General features: G+C 49.2%; 2 protein-coding genes across 2 annotated transcripts; both read left to right on the forward strand.

Annotated features, from left to right (window-relative positions):
- Positions 1 to 8161: 8161 nt before the first annotated feature.
- Positions 8162 to 8886, forward strand: LOC127303931 (uncharacterized). Its single transcript, XM_051334644.1, has 2 exons — positions 8162 to 8738; positions 8822 to 8886. The coding sequence occupies exons 1-2, from the start codon at positions 8162 to 8164 to the stop codon at positions 8884 to 8886; spliced, it is 642 nt and encodes a 213-aa protein (XP_051190604.1).
- Positions 8887 to 23713: 14827 nt separating this feature from the next.
- Positions 23714 to 27055, forward strand: LOC127301278 (wall-associated receptor kinase 3). The gene is made up of 3 exons (XM_051331496.2): positions 23714 to 24728; positions 24814 to 24987; positions 25701 to 27055. Exons 1-3 carry the CDS (start codon positions 23804 to 23806, stop codon positions 26834 to 26836), a joined length of 2235 nt encoding a protein of 744 aa, XP_051187456.1. The 5' UTR covers positions 23714 to 23803; the 3' UTR covers positions 26837 to 27055.
- The last annotated feature ends 298 nt before the right edge of the window (positions 27056 to 27353 follow it).

Below are 27353 nucleotides of genomic sequence, written 5' to 3' on the forward strand. Positions count from 1 at the left end.
ATGCAATAATGCATAAGTATGAGATGCAATCGCTCTAAGCGTAACTTAACCCCGATGATTTAGGATTAGTTAGTTGAAATGATTTTCTTAGGGTGTGTTGCACTTTTAGGGTGATTCACAAACAAGGTTCTTATTAAGGATTGCTTGCTTGGTATAATAAACAGGTGCTGCAATATATCATAACAATAATACTAATAGCACACAACAATAACATTTGGTCTAATTCTAACATGTAATGAATAGTGGTTGGTTTTAGCACTATATGGCATGGTTAATGATTAATTATCATATACTTCAAAAGAATAACTTTTGAAGAACATGTTCTTTAATAAAGAACAAGTATGATAATTAGGGTTGTGGAGTTCTATGGTTTTCTATTGTTTCAACTAGTTCTTGAGTAGATATTAGATGGATCCTAACATGGTTGGAAACATATCTTAGGTATCTTATTAAACATGGGTGCTATCAAGGTTGGTATACCTTGTTGGTGATAGCTGGTTTTTGGATATAGGTCCTATTAGGCAGGATTGATGATGATTCCTAATTCTCTTCAAAAGAATAACTTTTGAAGAACAGACTTCTTAAATAATAAGAAGTATTACAATTAAAGTTGAGGTTGTCTAGGGTTTGCTATTGGATTCACTAAGTAAAGAATGATTGGTTCCTAAATAAAATGGTTCATAAGTATCTCACATTAGTAGGGTTTAGTGGAGTATGGAATGTAATGATAATTATTAGGCATAGATGCTATTGGAGCTCATCTCAATGGTGTGATGCTGGTTAAGGTTAATTAAGGATGATGGTTTTGGTAATGGAATCTAGGGTTTATACTTGGTTGACCCTACTTGATTATTTAGGTCTGATGAAGATGAACACATGGGGTACCCATATATTAGTGCTAGGTCTTCTACATTTTATGTGGCCAAGACAAGCATTTATTTGCTACTCTGGTTCTATGATTTGAAAGAAGGTACCATGATCACATGTGCTAACCTAGGGTTTAGGTTAGAAGCTATTTATGGTTCACATGTAATAATGGAACTAGGGTTCCAAATTGAATTAGGGTTTTGGTTTCACATGGAATGATAGGGTTATAATATAATTCCATGTGGAATTTAGGGTTTGCTATTTATCATGTAATACTATGATTACTAACTTCATTTTAAAGTTGAAGTTATTAGTAACTTGGAATAAAAATAAAATTGAATTTGGCATTATATTATTTTTAATAAATTAATAATTAAGGTAATTATTAATTAGGGTTTAAATTCTAATATTAAGGATTAAATAAGTTACACTAAAGAACATTAGTGTTAATGTTTTCTTTATTTACTTTACTGGTTTTTATTTAATTAAGATAGTTTTCCTAATTTCTGAATTTTAATTGTATTAAGAACTAAAATAAAAAGCTTAAATAACAAGTATTAAATAATTGAATTTTTATTAAAAATAAAAATTTCATTTTATATTTTTATTGGATAGAGTTTACTTTTCTAAGAATTTTGATATATTATTTACTTTTTTCTGAGTTATAATGAATTTTATATGAATTTGCAAAGTTTCAGATATTTTCTGGTATTTTAAATAATTAGGAAATGCTAAATGTACCGGGCTAGATCTAACCACACCCACTGACTAGTGGGACCAGTGCTACGTGGACTGATACGCAAGCAGCGACAGGTCAAAATTGACCAGGGCGTTTGGCCCTTGCTGACGTTTAGTCGCCAGCGGCCTCCTGGGGACGGCGCCGCCGATTTAGGGCCTCCCCAGATGCGCGGCTAACCTCTATCGAACCCTCTCGACACGATAAACCCCGTGGTGGTGTTGAAATCTCGAGGAACGCGCCGGAGCATCGCCGGAGATTATGTCCGCGGCGGCGCAGCTCCGGCCAAGGGTCGAATTGAAGCTACGGTTGGCTATTTGCTGCAAATTTTAGGGCTACGGGTGCGTATTCATACCCTGGTGCTGTTGAGGTGGTCGGCGATGAGGATCGTGGGCGGGGACGGCGAGAAATTCGCCGATTCCGGCGAGGTGCTGAGGAAGAAATTGTTGAAATTAGGCCGATTCCTAGCTCCCCTGGATGCGTGCTTCCGCACACCTGCTCTACGCGACGAGGCGCATCTCCTGGACCTCCTCACGGTTGCCGGGGCGGCTCTATTCGTCGACTTCTTCTCCGACTCCGGCGGCCAGTATATGAGAATGGTGAGAGCTAGAGAGCGTGCGGGAGAAAATGGGCTGGTGGAGATGAACAAGGAGGGAATGACGATGCTCCCGACGTTTTTATAGCCCTGGAGGTGGTCTCCAACGCCTCCCGCCGGCGGTAGTGGTCATGATGCCGTGGTGACGTCGGCACTCGATTTGGGCGCGAATCTTGGCGGTACAGGATGGGGTGGACGCGAGAGAGGTTGTAGGCAGCTCTGGCTTGGTCGTTCGCGTCCGCGCTCGTCCTTATCGACGACGATGAGGTGGCCGGCGAAGTGTGCACTCCTTCGCCGTGTCGTCCATGCGCAGGAGGAAGAACGAAGACGACGCCCCCACGAATCGGTGTGCTGGGCTAGTGTTGAGCTGCGGTTTGGGCCAGTGCTGGGCTGTGGTGTTGGACTGCACCGTGGGCTGCACGGCCAGGTGAGCCCCTTTTCTATTTTCTCTTTTATTTTCTGTTTACAATTCTGTTTTTTATTTTCTATTTGAATTTCATATTTGAATTTTGTTACTTTTACAGGTTTCTCAATTGTTAATTTTATCAGGATCTAATATCTTGATTATTAGGTTATTAATCTACTTGAACAAGCATTTTATATGAGCTTCTATTGCATACTTGTGATCCTTATTCAAAATGTTAAATAGACATGAGTTGATACTCTCATTTTAGTTTTCTTGTGAATTAAATCTATTTGATATTAGTAGAGTTGGGTATTTCTACTATGAGTATGTTATAAATTATTAGTAGGGTTTGATCTCACAACTAAGGATTTAACTCCATACATATCATTTTATGTGAGCACTTATTTATTGATTAAGTCTTGTGGTTAAATTATAACCCATATCAAAGTTAGCATTAATGCTGTATTTTTAATAGCAACCAAAATACTGGAGTAGATGTTACTTTCCTCAAGGTTGGCTTTAATTATAAAGATAAGTGTTTGATCATCCAATAGGATGTTAATATAAGATGTATCACAAGGGTTTTTCTCAGGTTTAATAAGTGAAGCATAAGATTTCATTAATATGCCATACCAGGGTTCTAATGATATTTACATAATGGCCATGGGATTGATTCTCAATTATGGTCTAGGTTCATATTATGATCACCATAGTGATACATAAACTAGGGTTGAGATCTACTTCTAAGTTGTAGAGTTGAGATGATATCATATTGCATTTGCCAGGGTTTAATCTCCCCTAACCAAGGTAATATGGTTAGTTTCTTAATTGTTTCTGTTCTCCTTTAATTACTAATGACTTGGGAATTGGTTTTATCTTATACCAATAGATTTCTATTGTTAGCCTTAATTTATCATTAAATTAACTACATTGGTTATAGTTCTTTTTATAGTTAACTTTGGTCATATGGATGTATGGTTTCTCACCATATAAATTATAGACTTTAACTCTAAGCTTTGCTTATGTGCTTATATCTTCTACTTAAAGTTCTTAGGGTTTATGATTACTACACAATATATAATGTTCAAGGTTTGGATTCCTAAGTTATTACTAGAAATACTTAGATATGGTTGTACCAATTACCCCTCTCACTCCACAAGGACTTGGATTATAATCTAAGGTTCTACTCAAGGAATGATGATGTGATTAACTAAATATGTGGTTTGCCTAAGAATTCTACCTTGATATCTTTTGTAGCTTGTTCTTCAGGAATTCTGATAAACCTGCATCTTGTGGCATGCCTCCACCTCCTAGCTGCTTCATCTTGATTCTAACTATTTTATGGAATGGCTCAATGTGTTTGTTTTCTTGCATCAAGGTGCAAGATGATGGAATGAATGAAGTGTGAGACTCCCTTTTATAGGCTTGAGCAAACTCTAGTATCATGACACATAGGTGGGTGACTCTTGTTTTGATTTGATGAGTAAGGTGCTTGGTTGTCATGCTCTCATCCATATCAATCATTTAAGCATGATGTGGCATAGCTTAGGATTCAAATTATGTAGATATTTTCATCCTATGTGGCATGGGTATTATCCTCTCATGTGATTTGTTTTTGGATGGCCAAGTGGCTTTTGTTACTAAATATCTTGGGAATGATTTTATGCTTGTGGTTGAGTCCCTATATCATATGTGATTGTATTTATATTGTAATTGGGATAAAAATGTCAAAGACAAGGATTATACCCCAATTTTGAATGGTGATTGTTGATTTCACCAAGGCATGATCATATGAGTTGCAAAGTATTCACAAGTTATTTTATTCAAATAGTTTGAACTATAATTCATAATGTAAACGAATTTATTTTTGTGATATTCCACATATTTAATAAGTTATGATTGTAATAAGAATGTGTGGCTTTTATGCACTTAGGTCCTTGGGTTTTGCTATATTTGGTATTTAGTTTTAAAGTGAATTCAATTGTACCTCAAGGTAGTTGCTTAACTTTTAAGTGTTAATAATTTTAGAGTTTGCTTCTTATCTCTTTGATGGTTATATACTTCTCCCATCTCTAGGGTTTATTGATAAGCTTGTGTTGGTGTTGAGTTCAAGAGTTTAGTTCAAGAAATACCATGAGATTCATGGTATGAGTATTTATTTGTTAAGGACATGGTAGAGATAAGTCAAGAATGTTTTCTCCATTTTTTTGTTACTTGATTTGCAATTGAATAGATGTTCATATGTTATGACAAGGATTACCATATTATGATCTTTTATGAGATCAAGCAATTGATCATTGATTAAAGTGTTATTGTGTTAGTTTTAGTTCCATTTGATCTAACCCCTTAGATCAAATCATCTCTACCCCAAAACTAGGTTTTAACAAAGGTCACATTGAGGTTTATAGCACTTGACTTGATGAGCTACTTCAATTCCACCAAGGTCAAGTGAAACTTCAGTTACTGTGACTATTTTACTTTAAAGCGCGAAAATTCCCCAGATTTTCTATGCATGAATGCAATGCACACATCTGTTTCCTCTATTTTTGTAACCCCAATACTTGGGATATTACATATGTTATGTTGATTATAAATCTATCATCTATGTGTTGTTTATGATATTGCATGCTCTCCGTTGCTAGTAGAGGCTCTGGCGAAGTTGATACTTGTAACTCCAAGAGGGAGTATTTATGCTCGATAGATGCCTCCATTAAATCTGGGACAGTGATAGAAAGTTCTAAGGTTGTGGATGTGCTGTTGCTACTAGGGATAAAACATCGATGCTTTGTCTAAGGATATTTGTGTTGATTACATTACGCACCATACTTAATGCAATTGTCTCTTGTTTGCAACTTAATACTGGAAGGGGTGCGGATGCTAACCCGAAGGTGTACTTTTTAGGCATAGATGCATGCTGGATAGCGGTCTATGTACTTTGTCGTAATGCCCGATTGAATTTCACACTACTCATCATGATATGTATGTGCATTGTCATGCCCTCTTTATTTGTCAATTGCCCAACTGTAATTTGTTCACCCAACATGCTATTTCTTATTGGAGAGACACCACTATTGAACTGTGGACCCCGGTCCAATTTTTTTACATCGAATACAATCTACTGAAATACTTGTTTTTACTGTTCTTTGCAAAATCATCTTCCACACTATACATCTAATCCTTTGTTACAGCAAGTCGGTGAGATTGACAACCTCACTGTTAAGTTAGGGCAAAGTACTTGGATTGTGTTGTGCAGGTTCCACGTTGGCGACGGAATCCCTGGTGTTGCGCCGCACTACACTCCGTCACCAACAACCTTCAACGTGCTTCTTGACTCCTACTGGTTCGATAAACCTTGGTTTCTTACTGAGGGAAACTTGCTGCTGTACGCATCACACCTTCCACTTGGGGTTCCCAACGGGCGTGTGCTTTACGCGTCAACACCCACCCAAGCGACTACGAGGATAACTCCGTCCCCCCTCTTCGACTCCGACTCGGAGACCGACTCCGTCGACGCCCCGTGCTACCAGTACCCCATCGCCGTCTTCATAGCGGTTGGCGACGAAGTCCCTCCGGAAGACCCCTTCTCCACGCCCCTCCCAGCGACCGCGAACGCGGCCGAGATCGAGGCGCATCGGGCGGCCCTTGAGGCGCAGAGGAAGAAGGAGCTCGCCGAGCGACAGAAGTTTCGCCTTGAGCAGGATCCGGTGCGAGCCGTCTCCCAGTTCCGCTAGCAGCGCAACCGCCTCCGCTCGCCTCAACTTCGACGACCCGGACGGGGACGTCCGAGTGGCCCAAATCCAGAATCACAACGTCCCTGAGTCGAGCCGAGCTGCCGCTGGCCGAGTAGCGCACGGCGCACCACCGCCACCGCCACCACCACCACCTCCACCTGGCGCCACCCCGAGGTCGACGCCAACGGGCTGCCGCTCCATTCGTCACCGGTGGACAACGTCGCCGCCGCGCAGGCCGCCCTGGCCAACCTCCCCAATACCGGAGAGGGAGCTATCTTCGTCCAGCACGCCAAGGCCTTGGTTGCCAAGGCCCTGGAGCAGCAGCACGCCGCGGAGGACTCCCAAGGATGGCTCTACTCGCGCTCCTCGGCCACTCGTGCTGCGTCCTCTGCGGTGGAAAAACGAGCATTCGCCAACGTCAACAACTGTCCACCCCCTGCACCGCGCGCTGCTCACTTGTCCAACAACCGAGTTGAGCCGCCCCCCCCCCCCCGCGGGCGATGGTCGCCGCCAACGGGCAGCCAATCGACGCACGCACGCACATTGTCAACGACCAAGCTTGGCGAGCGCGCAACCGCTTGAACGAGCACTACGTGGACGAGCCCCCTCGCCAAAGAGCATTCAACCGGGTCGGCCCAACCTGCTTCGGCCCCATGATCAGGGGCGAGCCCTATCCTCAGGGGTTCAAGGGTCCCCGCGACATCGAGAAGTACGATACCCACATCGACCCTACGGTCTGGATTGATTCGTACACCATGGCGATGGGCATCCCAGGCTACTCCGAGCTGCTCGCCGCCCGTTACCTGCCCCTCATGATGGACGGGCTCAATCGCCAATGGTTTAACACCCTCCCCCAAACAGCATCGACTCGTGGGAGGAGGCCCGCGCCGCCTTCATCCAGCATTTCGCCAGCGCGTACACCCGCGCCACCACCATCGAGGACCTAGACCGCTGCATCCAAGGGCCCCGCGAATCGACTCGCCGGTGGGTACATCGGTGGCAGGACATGTGGATGACGTCAAGCGGCATCAGCACCGACACTGTGATCTACTGCTTCCGATGGTGCTGCCGCTACGAGCCACTCGGTGCCAAGCTCAGGCGCCACAGCCGTGACCGCATCTCCATGGCTGAGCTGTTCAATATAGCTCAGTGCTATGCTGATGAAGACCCCACAACTGATTCTGGCGACAAGTACGGGCAACAGCGCAATCGTCTCCCTATCCGAGCGGACACTCACCGCGACGCCACCGCTTCACTCGCCCCAGCAGCGGCAAGCGCCACGCCGACGGAGGCAACACCGACTTCGTCCCCAACACCGACTACGAGTAGCGCGACTAGAAGTACTCTTTCCGCGACAATCGTGGCCCAAGAAAGGATCGCCCCTAGGCGAGCGCTTCGATGCAAACCGCATGCTGGACGCACCATGCATCTATCACAGTAGGGAGGGTAAACCCTCCACGCACACGACCGCCAACTGATTCTTCCTCAAGCAATTCGAGAAGGCCCACCGCGCCAAGGAAAACGGCGGCGGCGACCACACCAAGGACCGCAACAAGGACCAGGACCAGCCCAAGGAAGACGGGTTCGGTCGCAGCATCGGCTCGCTCCACACCTTCACTGGGGTCGGCGACCACCGCGACAAGAAGGTGCTCGCACGCGTAGTCGCCATCAACGCAGTCGTCACCAACATTCCCCGCTGGCTAAACTGGTCCAAGCAAAGCATCACGTGGAGCCACGAGGATCACGCCACACACATCGAGTACCCAGGGCGGGTGGCGCTAATCGTCAAGCCAAAGGTCACCGAGTACTAGCTCCCGAAGACCCAGATGGACGGAGGAAGCTCCATCAACATCATGTACTACGACACCTTCCGGCGGCTCGGACTGCCCGACCCGCGCCTCGAGCACATAAGCGTCACCTTCCACGACATCGTCCCCGGGCGGAAAGCCTTCCCAATCGGCAAGATCACGCTACCGGTAACCTTCGGCATGCTGTCAAACTACCGCACCGAGCGGATATCCTTCGAGGTGGTCAACTTCCGCAGCCCATACCACTGCATCCTCGGCCGCCATACGTTCGCCAAGTTCATGACCATGCCTCACTACGCCTACAACATGATGAAGATGCCCGGGCCACGCGGCGTCATTACCGTCCATGGTGACCCGAACCTGGCCCTGGGGTGCGAGGACAACGGCACCAAGCTCGCCGAGGCCGTCATCGCCGCGGAGCGCGACAACATCGCCGAGCTCGCCAAGTACCCAGTCGACCGCAACGACCCCGTCATCCACGAGAAGCCGACTAAGCTCGACTCGTCTGCGGCGACCTTCAAGCCAAAGACGGACACTCACCAAGTAGATCTTGTAGAAACGACTCGAGTAGGCAGGTTACCATTGGGATGGGCCTGTCCGCCCAATAGGAAAGCGCGCTCATCAAGTTCTTCCGTGAGAATCGAGATGTCTTTGCATGGAAACCTTCTGACATGCTAGGTGTCCCGAGAGAATTTGCTGAGCACAAACTCCACGTTGATCCCACCGCGCGTCTCGTCAGGTAAACGATGCGACCCGTGGGTGAAAAACGCCGGCTCGCAATCGCTGAAGAGGTGAACCGGCTACTCGCCGCCGGCTCCATCATGGAAATCAAGCACCCCAAATGGTTGGCGAACCTAGTCCTGGTGCTGAAGAAGAACAAGACGTGGCGAATGTGTATAGACTACACAAGCCTCAATCGCGCCTGCCCCAAGGACCCATTCGTCCTCCCACGAATCGACCAGATTATCGATGCAGTCGCGGGCTCGGAGTCGCTATGCTTCCTCGACGCATACTCCGGGTACAAGCAAATCAAGATGGCAGTCGAGGACCAGGAGAAAATGGCGTTCATCACTCCGCTCGACGCCTACTGCTACACAGCCATGACTTTCGGCCTCAGGAACGCTGGAGCCACCTACCAGCGGTGCATGAACAGCTTCCTCGAGAGCCAGATCGGGCGCAACGTCCACGTCTACATCGACGACGTGGTGGTTAAGTCGACTCAGCAAGATGACCTAGTCGCTGACCTTACCGAAACCTTCGCCAATCTACGGCGCTACCAAATCAAACTCAAGCCCCTGAAGTGCACCTTCGGGGTCCCCTCAGGACAGCTACTCGGCTATGTCGTCTCCAAGCGCGGCATCAAGCCCAACCCAGACAAAACGTCCACGGTTATGCGAACCAAGAGACCAACCTGCCTGCTCGACACAAAGAAACTCGCCGGGCGAGTCGCGGCGCTCAGTCGCTTCATCCCCCGACTGGGCGACAAGGCCATGCCACTCTACCGCCTCCTGAAGAAATTAGACTCATTCGAGTGGACGACAGAAGCACAGAAGGCCCTAGAAGATCTCCAGAACGTCCTGAGGAATGCCCCCATCCTTGCTGCTCCGCTACCACAAGAAACCATGCTGCTCTACGTCGCTGCGTCCAATCGCGCCATAAGCGCAGTCATGGTCGTCGAGCGGAAGGAAGAAGGGAAAGAGCAGCTCACTCAGCGCCCAGTCTATTACATCATCGAGGCCCTAACCGAGTTGATGCAGCGGTACCCACACTACCAAAAGCTAGTGTATGCCGTACTTAGGGCCCAGCGGCGACTCGCCCCCTACTTCCACGAGCACCCCATCAAGGTCGTCGCCTCAACGCCACTCGCCGAAATCATTCTCAATCGCGAGGCAACCGGCCGAGTCGCCAAGTGGGTAGTCGAACTCGGTGTCCATAACATCACCCACGAGCCGCGTCGCGCAGTCAAATCTCAGGCGCTGGCTGACTTCTTCGTCGATTGGGAGGAAGCTCAGCAGCCGACCTCCACGGCGGACCTCAAATATTGGACCCTGTACTTCGATGGCTCCAAGAACCTCGAAGGGGTGGGAGCAGCGATTATCCTCATCTCACCAAAGGGCGACTTCGTGAGATACGTCATGCGGTTACAATTTGAGCCCTGCACCAACAACATGGCCGAATACGAGGCACTCCTCCAGGGCATGCGCATCGCAAAAGAAATGGGTGCAACAAGATTGCGTTGCTTCAGCGACTCCGACCTGGTCGCCAGCCAAACTGCCGACACCTGCGACGCCACCGATGCCAACATGATCACCTACAAGCGGGCAGTGGACCAGGCTGGCGCCGGTTTCTCCGGCCACATCGTCGAGTGGGTCGATAGGCGCAAGAATGAAGAAGCAGACGCACTGGACAGGCTCGGTTCCAAGCGACTGCCACCTCCACTAGGCGTCTTCCTCGACATCCTCACCCACTTGTCAGTGCGAGTACCCTGGGAGATCGGCATCGCCGAGCCACCCACACCCAACTCCGTGCTAGTCGCAGTCGTCTCCGATGTTGGGGACTGGACGGAACCATACATGAACTACGTCGAGCGACATCCTGCCAATGGACGAGACAGAGGCACGCATGCTCGTGCGCCGCTTCAAGTCCTTCACCATCATCAACAACGAGCTTTACAAGCGCAGCATCTCTAGAGTATTTCAGCGGTGCATCACCGTTGAGGAATGTCGCAGAATCCTGCGCGATATCCATGCAGGGGACTGCGATCATCACGCGCGCGCACGCTCGATAGTGGCCAAAGCCTTTCGTCATGGCTTCTACTGGCCAACGGCACACGCCGACGCAGTTGAACTCGTTCGTGCGTGCGTTGGGTGCCAGAAGTATGCGAGCCAGTCGCCATTTGGGGCATGGATATGGTGGGAAGTTCAAAACAGCCCCCGGCGGGTACACCCACCTCCTCTTCACCGTCGTCAATTTCACAAAGTGGGTAGAAGAAAAAACCATCAAGAAGTGCGACGGAAAAACCGCCACCAAGTTCTTGCGGGAATTGATCTATCACTAGGATACCCGCACAACATCATCACCGACAACGGCACGAACTTCGCCAAGGGAGAGATGGCCGACTTCTGCGAAGAAAACAGAATCCGGCTAGAACCTCGCCTCAGTCGCACACCCCGAGTCGAATGGCCAAGCGGAAAGAGCGAACCAGAGCATCCTCCACGGAATCAAGCCACGACTGGATGTACCTCAGGAACACGCGGTCGGGTGCTGGGCGGAAGAGCTTCCCTCTGTACTTTGGGGCATTCGCACAACCCCGAACAGGTCGACCGGCTACACTCCCTTCTTCCTAGTATACAGTGCCGAAGCTGTCATGCCCACCGAAATCTACCACGACTCGTCACGAGTCGCAAACTACGCCGAAGAAGAAAATGAGCGCGCCCGCCGAGACGGCGTCGATCTCCTCAATGAAGAACGAGATCTCGCACTCTCCAGAACGGCCATATACCAGCAGGGCCTCCGGCGCTATCACAGTCGCTCCTTCCAAGAAGGCGACCTCGTCATTCGGCTAATCCAAAACAAGAAAGGCATGCACAAACTATCTCCTCCATGGGAAGGGCCATTCGCTGTCAGCCGCGTACTCAGCAACGACGCCTATTACCTCACCAACGTCCGCAAGGACAACAACGGCGAGCCACTCACCAGGGAGGTCGAGCGCCCCTGGAACGTCAATCTTCTCCGCCGGTTTTACACCTAGACTCCATGTAAGCAATATCAGAATGTCAATAAAGATATCATTCACTTCATTCGCATTCGACGATCGACTCGCAATCGTGCAATGCACGAACATATCTCCCAAGTCGTCGTTACGAGCTAGCCGCCAAGCCGCGCAGCCCAGGAACCGGGAGACTTTCGCTTGCTGCTGCTGGCAGAGCAATCCATGAACAACCAAGTAGCTCGGCTAACAAGGGCGCGGTGTGCAAGCTAGTCGCAATACCAGGATTGGCCCACCCCCGCTAGTTACGCTACTTACGCTGTCAAGCGAAAACAGCGACTGGATCTCACAGCAGGGTCGCTCGCTCGACCAGCCCTCCGGGCCCTAGCAACCGTATAATGCTACGCCATACATCATGAAATCGACCTCCTCTACCTTAGGCAGGTGACTTGAAAAGGCTAAGTACTCGCCAAGAAAAACACGCCAAAAACAAGAACCCCCTTTGGAGTCGCCATGCGACTGGCCCACCGGGCCACGACGAGCGGCAAGCTATAACACACAGCGTCAACAAATGCCAAACTCCCCTACCCTTGAGGCTGCTACTCGCACTATAAAACTACGTACTGCGACTGGGGACGCTCAGCTCGATCAAGAAAACAGTCATGTCGGTAGCCTTCATCGGGGTCGCCAAGCGACTGGCCTTCGGGCCATGGCGAGTAGGCTCACTACGAAACAATTGCACAAGCGACACAAAGGATATCCAAACTCAAAAGGTGAACCAGCTCTTTATACAACCTTGTCACTAACCAAAAGACCCATGAGTCACATCTACAGACTCGTGGGAACAAAATGTTTTATTACAGGTCGAAAGGGGGCATCCCCCCACACGAACGAATCTACCCTACTTGGAAGAACCAGCCTCAGGGTCAACCACCGGCTCTGCACCACCATCCCAATGGAGGAACTTGGGTGTATACTTGACGACTGGGTAAGTCGAGAAGGCGTTGTTGGCGGCAGCATGGAACAGGCGCACGGCTGGAAAGTCCTTCGGCCTCTCCCCGGACACCTCCTTCTCAGCATCTTTTGGTGCCGTCTGGCTGGTAATGTGCGTCTCCAGATCAACAATCGCCAGCACGCAATCGGCTTATGGGCTGACTGCGTCCATAAGGCGCAGCACCTTCGCGATGTCGAAGTCGCCGGTCTCGGACGGGAAGCCCGCCGTCAACTCCTCCACGTCAAAGCCCTCCGAGTAGTGGGCGAGCACCATGCTTAAAGCCATGGTGACGCCCACTCGGCACGAGGAGCGGCGCAGCCAGTCCACCACCGCCAGAACTTCGGAGACGGCCTTGAAAACCGATGAAGCATCACGCGGGATCCTCTCCCACTGGCTCAGGTACTGGTGCGCCGCCAATATGTCCCCCGCGCACTTAATGATCCGTGCCGTCGCGGTTTCCAAGCACTCACGGGGGGTCGCTGTCTCCACGAAGTCGCACGTCCCTGCTTGACAAAAACAAAGTCAGCACTCATCAAAACGGACTCACCATGCCCGGGGACTGGACCCCAAAGCGGACTCGCCACGCTTGGGGACTGGACCCCAAAGCGGACTCACCACCCTCGGGGACTGGAGCCCCAAGCGGACTCGCCACCCTCGGGGACTGGACCCGCAAGTGGATTCGCCATGCTTGGGGACTGCCAGCTCTACAACGAAAGGAGAAGGATGCTTACCAAGGAGCTGCCGCGACATCTCCCGGACGAATGCCTCGAAGCTGGTCTTCTCCTATTGCACTACTAGGATGGTGGTAGACGACGCCTCCTTCTCCGCGGCGAGCTCCATGGCATGCTGCCCTTTCAACACCGCGAGCTCCTCTCGCAGCGCCGCAGCTACCGCACGCGCAGTGTCTCTATCCTGCTGCGCGGCTGCGAGCTTCACCTAGTTTTCGGCGATTATGTCCTCTAACTCCTTGCTCTTGCCTTCAAGGACCTTGGGGAGGTCGGCAGCCTCCGCCTTCGCCCGCTTCGCTGCGGCATCAGCTTCCTTCGCCCGGAAGTCAGCTTCCCGGTAGAATGACTCTTTCACGTACCCCTCGCGCGCTTCGGCGAGGCCCTTCTCGCGCGCCTCTGCTACAGAAGAAAGGACACCCTGAGACACTCCCAAAACAGCAACACAACAGTCTAGAGTCTAAGAGAGGGAAACTTACTACCGATGGCGATTAGCTGACGATTTTTCTTCGCAGCCTCCTCCACCAGGGCAGTCAAGCGTCTCACTTCATCCTGAATGGATTAACACAATAAGCAAACGTCAGTCATCCGGTCACCAAGAATGGAATGCTCGACTCGCCCCTTCGGCCCAAGTCGACCCTCGGGGACTGGGGGGACACACGACGCTCACCACATGGAAATCGTTGAGGGCCGCATGCAGCTCAGTAAACGACAAGGTCAAAAGCGGCGGTCGGCGGGAGTCGCGCACCTCGTCTCCATGCACGACCGACTCTGTCGACGGTGCCTCCTCCGTTGGCGCAACAGGCTCATCATGACGAGCGGGGTCTCTCGCCGCCTTCGTCCGCCGCTCCTTCAATCGTGCCGTTGGAGAGCCACCTTCGTCGGTGGTGCCTGGCTCTTTCTCCAGCTCCGGGGGCGCGACTGGGCGCTCACTCTCCGGACCCCTTCCAACCACGGACTCGGCATCCGCATTCGTGGTTGCGGCCCCAGTCGCACCGGTCGAGGCCTCGTCCCCGGCGCCTGGCCCCGCTGAGCTGGCGGTCGCGCCAGCGGGCTTCTTCACAGGCGTGGTTTTCCCGCGCGACAATGCCATTTCCGCGTGGTCGGCCGCCGCCTTCTTCGTCTTGGCGACCTTCTTTGCCTGAGCCGACCTCGTGGCCACTGCTCTGTGCGCCGGGGCGACCTTCTTCAGGACCTTCTGCCTGGCCCTACAAGGAATTACTGTGAGCTCTCCGACAGTTCAACAGACAACACACGAGCGAAACAGAACAGGAAAAACTTACTTCACCATCGGGAGCGTCTTCACGCTGGGGCCGACCCGCGCTCCCGCGTCGAGTGCGGCCTGGAGGGGTCGCCGAAGCTCCATTGCGCCCTCCAGGACGATCTGGCACAGCCGCTTAACTCGCGGCGCATCGGCCTCCTTGGCGGGCCCCTTCCCGTCCGGAGGAGAGTTCGTCTCATCCTCCTCCTCCTCCGGTACGCCTTCCTCTGGAGGGCTCTGCGATGAGGAAGTCGCTCCCCTCTTCAAGCCGCGGGGGAGCTGAACATAGTCCCGCACCTCGAAGTCCGACTCCGTGCGGTCCCCGTCGTCTTCGACCTCGTCTTTGTTAGCCTCCTCGCCCTCGGTCATCTCCGGGGGTTCCTTCCCGGCGAGTGGGGGAAGGTGGTTGGCGATCTTCTGCCACCTCTGTGTCATAACCAAAAGAACGCGTCAGAAGCCTCGCCGACGCCGTCTACCTGATTCAAAGACAGGAGAAATCATTTCATACATGGGGAGCCGACTTGTCCTCGGAGAAGGGCTGCAGCCCGGCGTCGAAGGAGGTGAATGTGGCCGTGGTGATCTTAGCGAGTGCCCTTCGGTACTCTTCCTCGCCCCACTCGACCGCTATGGAGCGAGTGCACTCGTTCTACCCTTTGTACTCCCACATGTAGTGCCCCCGGCACCGCAGAGGAATCAGGCGCCGGGCGAGCCAGCAGTTGTACATGTTGGCGGCTGTCAATCCCGCGTCCTTCAACGCTTGGATCGACGTCAGCATCGTCTTCACCACCTCTTCCTGGTCGTGCGGCATCGACTGCACATTGAGGCGCCGGGGGACACTCGGTTCGGATGAATATTGGGGGATATGAACTTCCCCGGACTTCACCTGGAATGTGATCCCGCAATTAGGGATGAGCGATTGGTTGCTCTTGCTCACCCGGGTCGCCCGCCCATTGAAGATCGTCACCCACAACGGGAAGTAGGGCAGGCATCCCAGGCAGCACTCGCACAACGCCACAAACAGGGCGATCTGCTGGACGTTGTGCGTCCCAAGGTCGGAGATCTTGATGTCGTAGAACGCCAAGAGTTGGTGTATGAAGTTGGAGGTGGGGAGTGCGAAGCCACGATCGAGGAATCTCGGGAAGATCATGAACTCCCCCGGCCTTGGCCACGGCTCCGTTTCTTTCACCGCCGGAACCCTCCACCTCTCGTTCCAGAACCCGGGGATGGTCCCCGTGGAGATGTATGGGAGAAGAGATTCGCGAGTGACTTTGGCCTTGGCCGCCATTGATGCGCTCTGAGCTCTGAGCTCGAATGCGGAGAAAAGCAGAGGAAGATGAAGGAAAGAAGAAGGGGGGAAATGCGGCGGAGTGTAGAGCCCTAACCCTCGGAACAACCCTTTATACCGTCGCACTCGCCCGAGTTTAGGAACAAGATCCACCCTTCAATACCGTTCCGAGATCGCCGCTCAGAAATCAATGGCCGAGATTTGCGCCGTGCATAGCCGTTAACTAGCCGTTAGTGGTCTTGTCAAGCCCAACGGTCAACTGCACGGTAACGGCTCACGCCTCGGTCAACGTGAATCTAGCCATTGGGGCCTCCATGTGTCTCCCCAGGGCGAGAACCAACGACTGGCCAACGCCGAGTGGCCAACACCGACTGGCCAACGCCGATTGGCCAACACCGACTGGCCAGCACCGACTGGCCCATGACGACTGAAGACTGGGACCCTGGACTTAACCTTGTTTTTTCAGGAGCCCGACAACGATTCGCTTCGATCTATCGCCAGACCTCTTCAAGTTCTACCTCAAGCCCTCGCTTCTTCATCGCCGCGCTCGTGGACTACTGATTGGGATATGCCTTAGGGGGGTGTATCAGCAGTCTCACTCACCATGGAGTAGAGGGCCCAAGGAGGCTTCCAGTCGCCCGGACGACTGGGTGCCTAGGCCCTGGTGTGACTGGCCCGAATCTCCAAGGCCCCGGAGCGACTAGGCTAAAACCCTTGGATGGGCCGACTGGACGCCAGGCCCATGCGACTGGAGGAGGAGATTACTTGCAAGAGGAGTGACAAATCCCGGATTAGTAGCAACTGATGTGATTCAGACTTATCCTTATGTTACCCTAGATTGGGGGTGCCTATATAAACCCCCGAGCTAAACCCTAGAAGGACACAATATCTGAGATCCAATCTCCCCTCATTTCTCTTGGCGTAGCCGCCGACTGAGCCGCCCATTGTAATTCTCCAATGAATAATATATCTAGCAGGACGTAGGCCTTTTACTCTCCGGAGGGGCTGAACATGGGTAAAACCTTGCGTCTTGTGCACCTCGCTCCGTAGATGGCTGTGTCTCCTTGCCCCCGCATCAATGAAGTGCTGCACCATGTGCACCTGCCGTGGTCACATCCACGACATTAATATCGCGAAAATATAAATTACACCCAGCCTCTGCAAGAACGCATTACCCTAGTGACATTACGGATGCACAGAGCCAAAAAAGAAGAAGAAGAATTACAATAAAATAGAAGTCTCGCTACAGTGATATATTCCTTAAAGAAGCGGTACTAACACCACCAAGACAACACCAGAAGTCCAGCTTCTCAAAAAGCAACGCCTCTAATAAGGAAACAGAACTCACGCGACGTCGTTGCCCGATCAAGGATCTTAGGTTTTCACCCTAGAGAAAGTCCTCGCTCACAAAACAATGTCTTTAACAAGGTCACTGCCAGGCAGAACCAGTTAAGACCAGACCTTGTATTTTCACCCGGAAAGGTAAGACTTAGAACTTCTCATGTGCTGATGCCCCTACTTACGATGCCGCTGCTCCAGGTAACAAATCACCAAGCCAATTCCTCGTCACCACAAAGACTGGATCCACCATTGCGAGTCCTGAGATCCCGACTTCAATGACCTTCACTCCATGACAGAAACAGCCAGCAGAGCTTCGCAACGCTCCCTCTGAAACCAAACGGCCACATAAAAACATGGGTGCACACGACCGAATCTCACCCGATCCAGCAATCTCCAGGCATGAATCACACAATGGATTTTGCCGGTGGAGCCTTCCGGAACACGACACTTCAGCCAGATCGATGGAGACTCGCAAGCGGTAGATCTTCATCTTGGAGAGAGTTGGAACCCTAGGACAACTTATGATCGTCAGATGGCCGGATGGCCAGAAAGAGGGGCGGATGGAGCCGACGAACTGCACCGTGTAGGAAAAGCTTGCGGACTAAGATCGAGCGCCTCAAAGCATACATAATAAAGCATTACAAAAATATGTTTGGGGAACCAAGAGAATGTAATCTTTCTATTCTTAATAGGTGATCCCATTTCTCTTCACATGCAGCCTATCCACCTCATCAAACATCCTTGACCAATCCCAACCTCCCATGTCAGCAGCCTGCCATGTCATTAATTTTGGTTTTCCCTTTTCTCTGCTGATTATAACTATGGAACGTCACTTCAAAATAGACTAGGCCTCTCCACAATTATAACCGATGAGTAAATTGTCTATTTCTCTGCTTAAAGGGTCCCAACATTTAATACATTTATGCTTGACCGGAATTGATCCTTGCTCTCCTCAAACCATCACGCTTTTGGCTGCACAAAGGTCCGAGATGATTTGCTACGTCTGTTTTGAGAGCACTAATACATTGATACGTATTCATGCTTTTATTTTTTCCGTTCCTGGATGGACTGTTCCTCTCCTCTCACTTTATGGAGCGTATCCTCCGTTAATTACACATGTGCTTCATCTCATTTGGTTGAACGCATGGGACAGATCAAAAGGCACCGATGGTTTTCTCCTTCCTCTTCATGATCTCAACGCATGTTAAGAAATGCATGTTAGATAGCATCTGCTCTCACCTCTTGCGCTTGAGCAATGAAGCTGCTCCCTTTCCATCTTCCCCACCGCAGTTCCTTAGTTCAAAATCTCAGACTCGAAACAATACTTCCTCTTCTCCATATTCTCTATGACATTTCCCAGTGGCATGAACTCGATTTTTGATCTATTAGGTTTTACCTACAGAAATCCAACATGTTGGACATGATATTGCATCCCCGGTCGTTCATAGTCATCCCCTGATGGTACCAACTGTATGTGCTGAATGGGACAGATGTCTGAATTAGGAGTTTGATATTACTGACTCTGGAGTCACCCGACCAGGTAATTCCAAGCTCACTGTGTTATTTTTTTTAAACTTTTATGTATAATAGTTTATATGTTGATTAGAATGAAGTTTTCCAATTATTAATTGTATTTAGAAGCATGCAGCCATCATGTTCTTTTTCATGATCGCATAATCACATTCACAAACTATTACATCAAGTCAAAGTTCTATATATAGTGATGATGTGTTTAAGGTGGCTAAACATCTTCCTTTTGGAATTATGCAAATGGTAAAGAGGTAATATATTAAAATGATGCATGATGTGGGCATAGAAATATGTTGGTGCTCATATTCCAAAATTTATCCCGGATGCAGAATTGACATTCTATATATTATACTCGGTTCCATACAGTATATCAAATAAACCATGTAAGTGCAACCTGGTGTATTTTTCCAAGCTACCAATTCATCTTATATATTCACCTGGGACAACATTCTAATTCTGTATGAGGTGATCCAAGGCATGAAAAGAAATTGGGCAAAAGGTACATTTCACCCCTTTGGGGAAATTTTCCACATAGGTAAAAGTACTCATATTTCTATAATCATAATTCATGTCATCTTATGTTAAACATTTCTTTAAAAAATTATTATCAAAGCATGCTATTCTGCTTCATCTACATGTTCTCCAGCTGAGATAGGCATATTTGTAGTTTCCTATGGTGTTCATGGCAGACTCAATAGTTTGTAATACTTTGCTCCATAACTAAATTCGTATATTTTGGATGATTCATATTTGTTGAAAGTTGGAGAAACTAACATATATATGGTAGGTCTTACCCTTTGTAAGCTATTCGTAGTAAATAAAATAGGGAAGTTGTTTTGAAGCTTAGTAGAAAAGTTAATTGAAAGGAAGTACAACAACATACACAATTTATCCGTTGTTTTATGTTTTTGTCTTCCTCCTCATCTCACATTTGTAATGTGATATCTGATCAAGGAAGTTAGCTTAGATAATAACCAACCAATTTCCTTAATATAAATGATTGTATCAGTTGTGTACATTGATTTTCGGTTATATTGTGTAATCTTGCACATAAGAATGATGGTTCCAATCTCCATTTATTTATTTTTTGCTCCGACGTATTTTTCAGTTACATATATATTGAAAATCCCTCAATTGGTCATTTAGCATGCATTGTTCCCACAACAGTTCACCTCATCTTCTTTGATGCACGCGCATTTTTAAAAAATCCATGAAAAATTTCCGCTGCAACGCGCGTGTTATCCTCTAGTTTCTCAATGGACGAATGCCGAACTGATGATATTTTACAATTTTAAATGAGAAAAATGCATATCTTACTACACCTTATACACCTTATACGGAGGATGAAGCAAAAAAAAGGCAGTCTTCCAAATGGAGCGCACGAAATCTCCAGGCCGAGATAGTTTCCCAGCTGAGTTCTACAAGAATTTCTGAGAGATCATCAATATTTGGAAAGAGCGGTCCAAGGTTGTTGTGTTGGGGGCGAGGGATCCTGGACGGGATCTGGAGCTCCGGGGAGGGAGATATGGTGGGGTGACCGGGCCAAGGGCGAGCAGTCAATCCGCGCAACAACATTGGGGGTGAGTGGTCCGGGGTCGACGCGTCAGGGCGAGCACGCTACGATGGGATCTGGAGCTCTAAGAGGGGAGATGCGGCGGGGCGAGCAAGCTGGGATGCGGGAAAATCGGGAGAGGGGAGCTCACCGGTGGCACAATGTAGGATGGTGCGGATCCTTCACTGGGGAGAGGTGGCCTGGCTCGAGACAACGGCGGGGACTCGCAGACCGCGCACGGGGCGGGGCAGGAGACAGATGGAGTTGCGTGGGTCGACTTTGATCTGGGAATGGATTGGCTCGCACCGGCCTGGCACTAAGTCAGAAGTTAGGAGTGGCGCACCGCCGTTTGGTGCGCCACACCTGTGATACCCATATATGGCGCACCAAAACCTAGGTACGCCACCCCTTCAATACCCATGGAGCACTAGAGAACAACTATTTGAAGACAATAATGCTAATTATATACCAGCTATACAACTAAGATCTACTACTATATGGTACTGCTAATTTTTGGGACCCCTACTTCTTCTTGAGGGCCCTGACGCATCATCATCACGGCGACGCTTCCTACTTTTCGTCTCCTCCGATGAGTCTCTCTCCCCCTCCAATTAGTTGTCCTACTAGTCGTTCTCTTCCACTTCCTCGTCGATGGTGTATGCCGCTTGCGCCTCTGCCTTCGCTCGATCCTTCTCCTTCTTCTTCGCCGGCATTTCCTCCGCCGCCACCGCCTCCAACCATGCCCTCCTAGCGTCTTCTTCCTTCCCCTCCTCCGGGTCATTGGCGTTGGCGTCTTCCTCCGTCTCATGGGGGCATATTTTTAAAAAACTTTCCAATGCTACAATTTTTGTGGTATATTTCTTTTTTCTTACCAAATTTGTAGCCAATTTTTTTTTGTTAAAATGCATAATATCCTTATAAACCGGTATGTACGGAGTAACTGAAAATGATGTAGGGTATTCCCTTACAAAACGATGCAGGTCTACAAAACTAGAAATGCAATCTTTTTTATGTTAATCTATGTACTAGTCACTTGTTGTGAGGGCATAAAATGAAAACCTTTAAGTCGGGTCTTCTAAAGATATTATTCTGTACACCAATCTCTATGTAGGCTCATCAATCTTTCTACATAGCGCAGACGTGTGAGGGTTTTGGTCTTTTTTTTTAATAGTAGGCACAAAGTGCCAGCTTTAAATTAATAAAACCCATACGGCTAGGCTTGTTACAAGATGTAGAGGAGCAAATTACAAGCAACATAGACAACAGCAAACAAAGGAGAAACACAAGAAAAACAGCTAGAGTCCTCGATGCCCTTCAAACGAGAGCGAAGTACCAGGGGGTGTCGAAGGGATGTCTCGAAGAATAAGCGTTGCCAACAGAGTGGCTGTCCTTGACTGCACCAGGAGAAGCAAGCCATCACCTGAGCGTTCTCTTCCATTACCGGAGAGGGACCCCTGCCCCCTCGCCCAGCTCGAAGGGCGCCGCACCGCCGTCATTGGAAAAGCTCACCCTGAGCAGATAACTGTCCAGGAACCAGACTGTCAAATGGACACGAAAGAGATGAGCTACACATTGCACCGAGCTCGACTTGAGATGCCTTGCTGCCCGCCATGGATCCACTCACGCCGAACCGAGGCCGCGGGTCTGATCGTTGATGAAGAAGTTGCAGAGGACTAGGAGCTCACCAAGGTACACAAGGAACCAAGATGAAGCTCGAGCCACACTGCCGCCGCCAACACCAGCCAACACAAAGCCACACCCATCGCACCATCGATCCCAAGGCGGCGCCTTCAAGAAGGTAACGACGCTACCAGCGCCGCCGCCGCCCCAACAAAGTTGGGGTTTTCACCCGGGAGACGGAGGGGGAGGGCGAGGGAAGGAGAGAAAGGATGGTACCTCAAGAAGGAAGCATGGCGCCCGCAGGCGTCGTCACCGTCTGACCAGAAGGCTGACCAGGGATTTCTCCTTCTCTCGCAACCCGAGAACCCGCGTCTAACCCGGCCAGAGATCCGGCGAAGGGCCGCCATGGATAGACCGGAGATGCAGGGTGGGCCAAGGATGAAGTGGGGAGGATAGCCTTCAGATCTGGCGCCGGCGTTCGCGAAAACACCGCCACGCCACGACCAACCCCCGACAGCACCTCGCCGTCCGCACGGCCGAGGGTGCTGGACCGCATCCACGCGCACTGCTCGCCGTCAAGCCAGTGGCGCCTCATCCTGAGGCCGCCGCCTCAGCGTCCCGTAGAAGCTGCATCGTCGCAGTCATCGCCCGCGAGGAAGGAGACTGCGCCGCCGAGCTCCGCCGCCTCGACCTCGAGGAACCACCTCGCCGCGGCGCGCCGGCCTGCCGCGCAAGGAGCTGTCGATTCCTCGCAGGGATCTCCGCCGCCCGAGGGAGAGGTCCCCCCGCCACCTCCACACGAGCAAGATCCAGGGGCCCACCGCCGCCGGCACCGCCCGGGCTTTGCCCAGCGGCTGACGCCGGGGTTTGGAATCGCCCGCTCGTCGCCCGCGGGGAGTGACAGGTCGGGCCGAAGCGTTTGCCCCTTCGAGGGTTTTGGTCTTACGCGACGCAATCTCAGCCCTTTGATTTTGAAACCGACGGCTGGGTGACAACATCGAATTTTTGGGTCAACACCTGTGTCGAGTCGGGCGCAGGTGTGAACACTGAACACCCGCGGACTTGGACGCGATTTGCGTCCTAAATTAAAGAGCATGGCACGTTACGCGTAACCGTAGCCTGGACTTGCTTATACAGATAACTATGGTTAGCTTGGAGTTACTTAGTGTGAATGCCAGACCGATGATCAGTCCGTTTTAAAAAAGAAAGAAAGACCGATGAGCAGAAACTCCTACTAGTACTCAACAGCTTTGTCGTCGGGACAAATTAAGCAAAGCAAGTTGGCATAAGAGACGACAAGGCGCTAACTCTACATAAAGAGCATGACCCTTGATTATACAGATAACTATTGTTAGCTTGGACTAACTTAATGCGAATGCCAGACCGATGACGATGAGCAGTCCGTTTCAAAACAAAACAAAAAAAAAGCTATGATTGAATTCCTAGTCTGCAGCTTTGTCGTCGGGACAAATTAAGTATGTCAAGTTGATACAAGAGCCGCTAACTCTATATAAACGCTTGCACCATTTAGCTAATAACATAGCAAGCTGAATTAGCTAGATCCCCCACACAAAAAAGCTGAGTTAGCTAGCTCGATCATCTTCTAAACAAGCACATCGAGCATTGATTCTGTCGGTGCTACGATGGCCATGCGTCCATCAATAATATGGACGGCACTTTTGCTGCCTGTGCTGTTCCTCGCCGATAGCCTCCTGGCCCTCCAGCCGCCAGCGACATGCCAGCAGAAATGCGGCAGCGTGGAAATGCGCTTCCCGTTCGGCATCGGCGACGGCTGCTTCCTGCCGGGCTTCGAGATCGAGTGCACCACCGGCGGCACGCCGATCCTCGCGGGCAACATCAACAAGTTAGCGGTCATGAACCTGACCGTGATGCCGCGACCGGAGGCCGAGGTGATGCTGCCCATAGCGTATAATTGCTACAACACCACCAGCGGGGCCAACTTGAATTGGTTCAATGGCAGCATCGGCATCAACCCCGCGTACCGCATCTCCAACACCAGCAACGAGCTCGTCGTCCTCGGCTGCAACACCTTTGCCTACACCAACAGCGGGCCGTCTAATACCAACTTCTACAGCTTCTACACCGGGTGCGTGGCCTACTGCGACCGCGAAGGGAGGGCGCAGGACGGCGCCTGCGCGGGCATCGGCTGCTGCCGCGTGGAAATCCCGCCGGGACTCACGGACAACACCATGACATTTTTCGCTTCCGAACTTGGTAGCAGTGCCTATGGCTATGACCACACGAACATGACCTACAGCCCCTGCGACTACGCATTCATAGTGAAGAAGAACACCTACGACTTCCGGGTGTCCGACCTCAAAATGGATAATCCGAGGTCGACCACCAAGCCGCTGGTGCTTGACTGGGCAATCCGCAACAGCGAAGACGGCAACAAGACCTGCGCCGAGGTGAAAAACAAGCCGGGGTACGCCTGTGTCAGCGACAACAGTGAGTGCCTCGACTCCTACAATGGCGAAGGATACATCTGCAATTGCACCAAGGGCTTCTGGGGCAACCCATACCTTACCGGCAAGGGCGGATGCGAAGGTAAGTACCCTCTCTTTCAATTCATTTCTACAAATATTAATAGTGCAGACTCGTTGCTGATCCTTTCCGTCCATATATGACGCAGATATCAATGAATGCGATGATGAGTGGAAACCGTATAACCCTTGCAAGGGAGTATGCCACAACAAAGTTGGCTGGTACGATTGCAAATGCCCTTCTGGACAAAAGGCTCATGATGACAATGCATATGAGAATGTTTGCAACCCAACATTCCCTGTTGAAGCAAGGATTGCCCTTGGTACAGATACATGCTCAATTTCACTTTTTTTTTTCTGCGAGTGCTCAATTTCACATTTCTATATTCCCGCAATACTATCCCAGTGTTCTTTTTGGCATGTGATCTGTAGAGGCAACAGTGTCATCAAAACATCTATCAGCCGGTGCAAATCATTTTCCTTATAGAATTATAGCTTTCACACAGAGAGAATCAAATTATTAACACATAGGAACGCAAGGAAGTATATATATTGGCATTCTGCATAAAATCTGGATATAAAAAATATAAAGGTTTTCATGCCATCTGACTTGTCTTGCTTTGAGGATCAGTACTTTTAAATTTCTGAAAATAGAGATGTGCTTTTCAAATTTAAGAGATGATTATTTCTCCAAATTAATAAATTCATCTTTATTACAACCTCAGATTGCGAGATTTAGAATTATGATGTTTCTATAAGAGTAAGAACCAAAAAAATTAGAATGATTTATGTGCTGATACCAGAGTTGATGAGGTACACAATATCCTATCAATAGCCAACGAGATATACAACTTTTAGTATAGTGATAATTGTTTTTACTGATATTTAGCATCCATATAAATGTTCTTGCAAGACAATGTCCATATGTAACAGTAGCACTTGCATATCATCGTTAGCATGTATTTAGTAAACAAAATAAACCAAAGTAAGGTGCATTAGTCGTGAGTAACTGATTCACATGATCTGTTAATTGCAGGCATCAGTCTAGGAGTATTCATACTTATTGTCGCTCTCCTCCTAGCATTCATTATGCTCCAGAAGAGAAAACTGGATAAACTTTTTGAAAAGAACGGAGGCGACATGCTTAAAAATGTGAATGGTCTCTCAATTTTCACAAAAGATGTACTAAAGAAAATCACAAAAGATAATGCAGAGTTCCTTGGAAACGGAAGTTTTGGTAATGTGTACAAAGGAACTCTTCCTGACAATACCATGGTGGCAGTCAAGGCATCTATCAAGGTAGATGAAGCTACAAAGGAGGAATTTGTTGATGAAGTTGAGATCCAGACACAGATGATCCACAAGAACATACTCAAGCTCGTTGGTTGCTGCCTAGAGGTGGAAGTTCCAGTGTTGGTGTATGAGTTCGCAGCAAATGGGAGCCTCCAAGACATCCTGCACCGCAAAAAGGATCAAGTACTCCCCTTGGACTCACGTTTGGACATTGCAATTGGCTCTGCAGAAGGGTTAAAATATATGCATAGTTATGCAACTCATGCCATGAGACATGGTGATGTCAAGCCAGACAACATACTTCTGGATGACAAGTTGACACCAAAAATCGCAGATTTTGGGTTGTCCAAACTACTGAAAGAAGAATATTATGCCAAGGTAGTGGTTGGGTGCATGGGTTACATAGATCCGGTATTTATGAAAACTGGCCTTTTGACACAGAAGAGTGATGTGTACAGCTTTGGAGCGGTTTTGTTGGAGCTCATTACAGGGAAGAAAAATGTTTATGATGAGAAACTTAGTCTCATTATTGAGTACCGCAAAATTTATGAAAAGGAAAGGAGTGGGAGGGCAATGTTTGACAATGACATTACAACCGAAGAAGATATATCTGTCCTTGAAGAAATGGGCAAGCTAGCAATGGATTGTCTAAAGGAAGATTTAGATGAACGGCCAGATATGACAGAGGTAGCCGAACAATTGGTGATGATTAGGAGAAACAAGAAGTTTGGCAAATCAAACAATACAAATCCTGACAGCATTGGGGATATTACCATATATAATTCTCCTACCAACACAGAGGTCGCCAGTGGAACTACTAGGGCCAATATTTCAGCGAAGGTAGCTCCCAGCAACATGGACATCCTTCCTAGTCCATAGGCCACTAAATGAAAAGGCACCAGGGAAACCCAATAATTTGTATCTTATTATATTTCCAAGCTTTGTGTGTAAGTTGGAGACATGCAAAATATTATTGTAGTGTGTGTGTTTTTTTTGTTTTTTTGGATTTCTGTAGTGTGATGTTGATGCCCTCTTGTGGGTAATCAACTGAAATATGTAATGTTCATCAATATTATAAGTCTAATTTTTAATTCCTTACATTGGTGTTGATTGCACTGTAACTAGAACATGAAAGCACACTTTTTTTGACTGTAACTGTGGCAGGCGTAAGCCGGCCTGAACAAAGAACGAGAGAGTTCTACCTTAGTTCATCGATTGATGCATATTGCTACTTGGTGTTCGTTAATATTATAAGTCTATATTTCTTTATTAAATATAGAATTTTTTCAACACAAATAAGCCAACCACCGAATAAATCAGAACACAAAAACCATTCAGAGGAACAACACATATATGGCACAGTAGACCTTGAAATCCAACAACGAGCATAATACCA

Source organism: Lolium perenne, chromosome 5 (assembly GCF_019359855.2).
Source record: "Lolium perenne isolate Kyuss_39 chromosome 5, Kyuss_2.0, whole genome shotgun sequence".
NCBI classification, from domain to species: domain Eukaryota; kingdom Viridiplantae; phylum Streptophyta; class Magnoliopsida; order Poales; family Poaceae; genus Lolium; species Lolium perenne.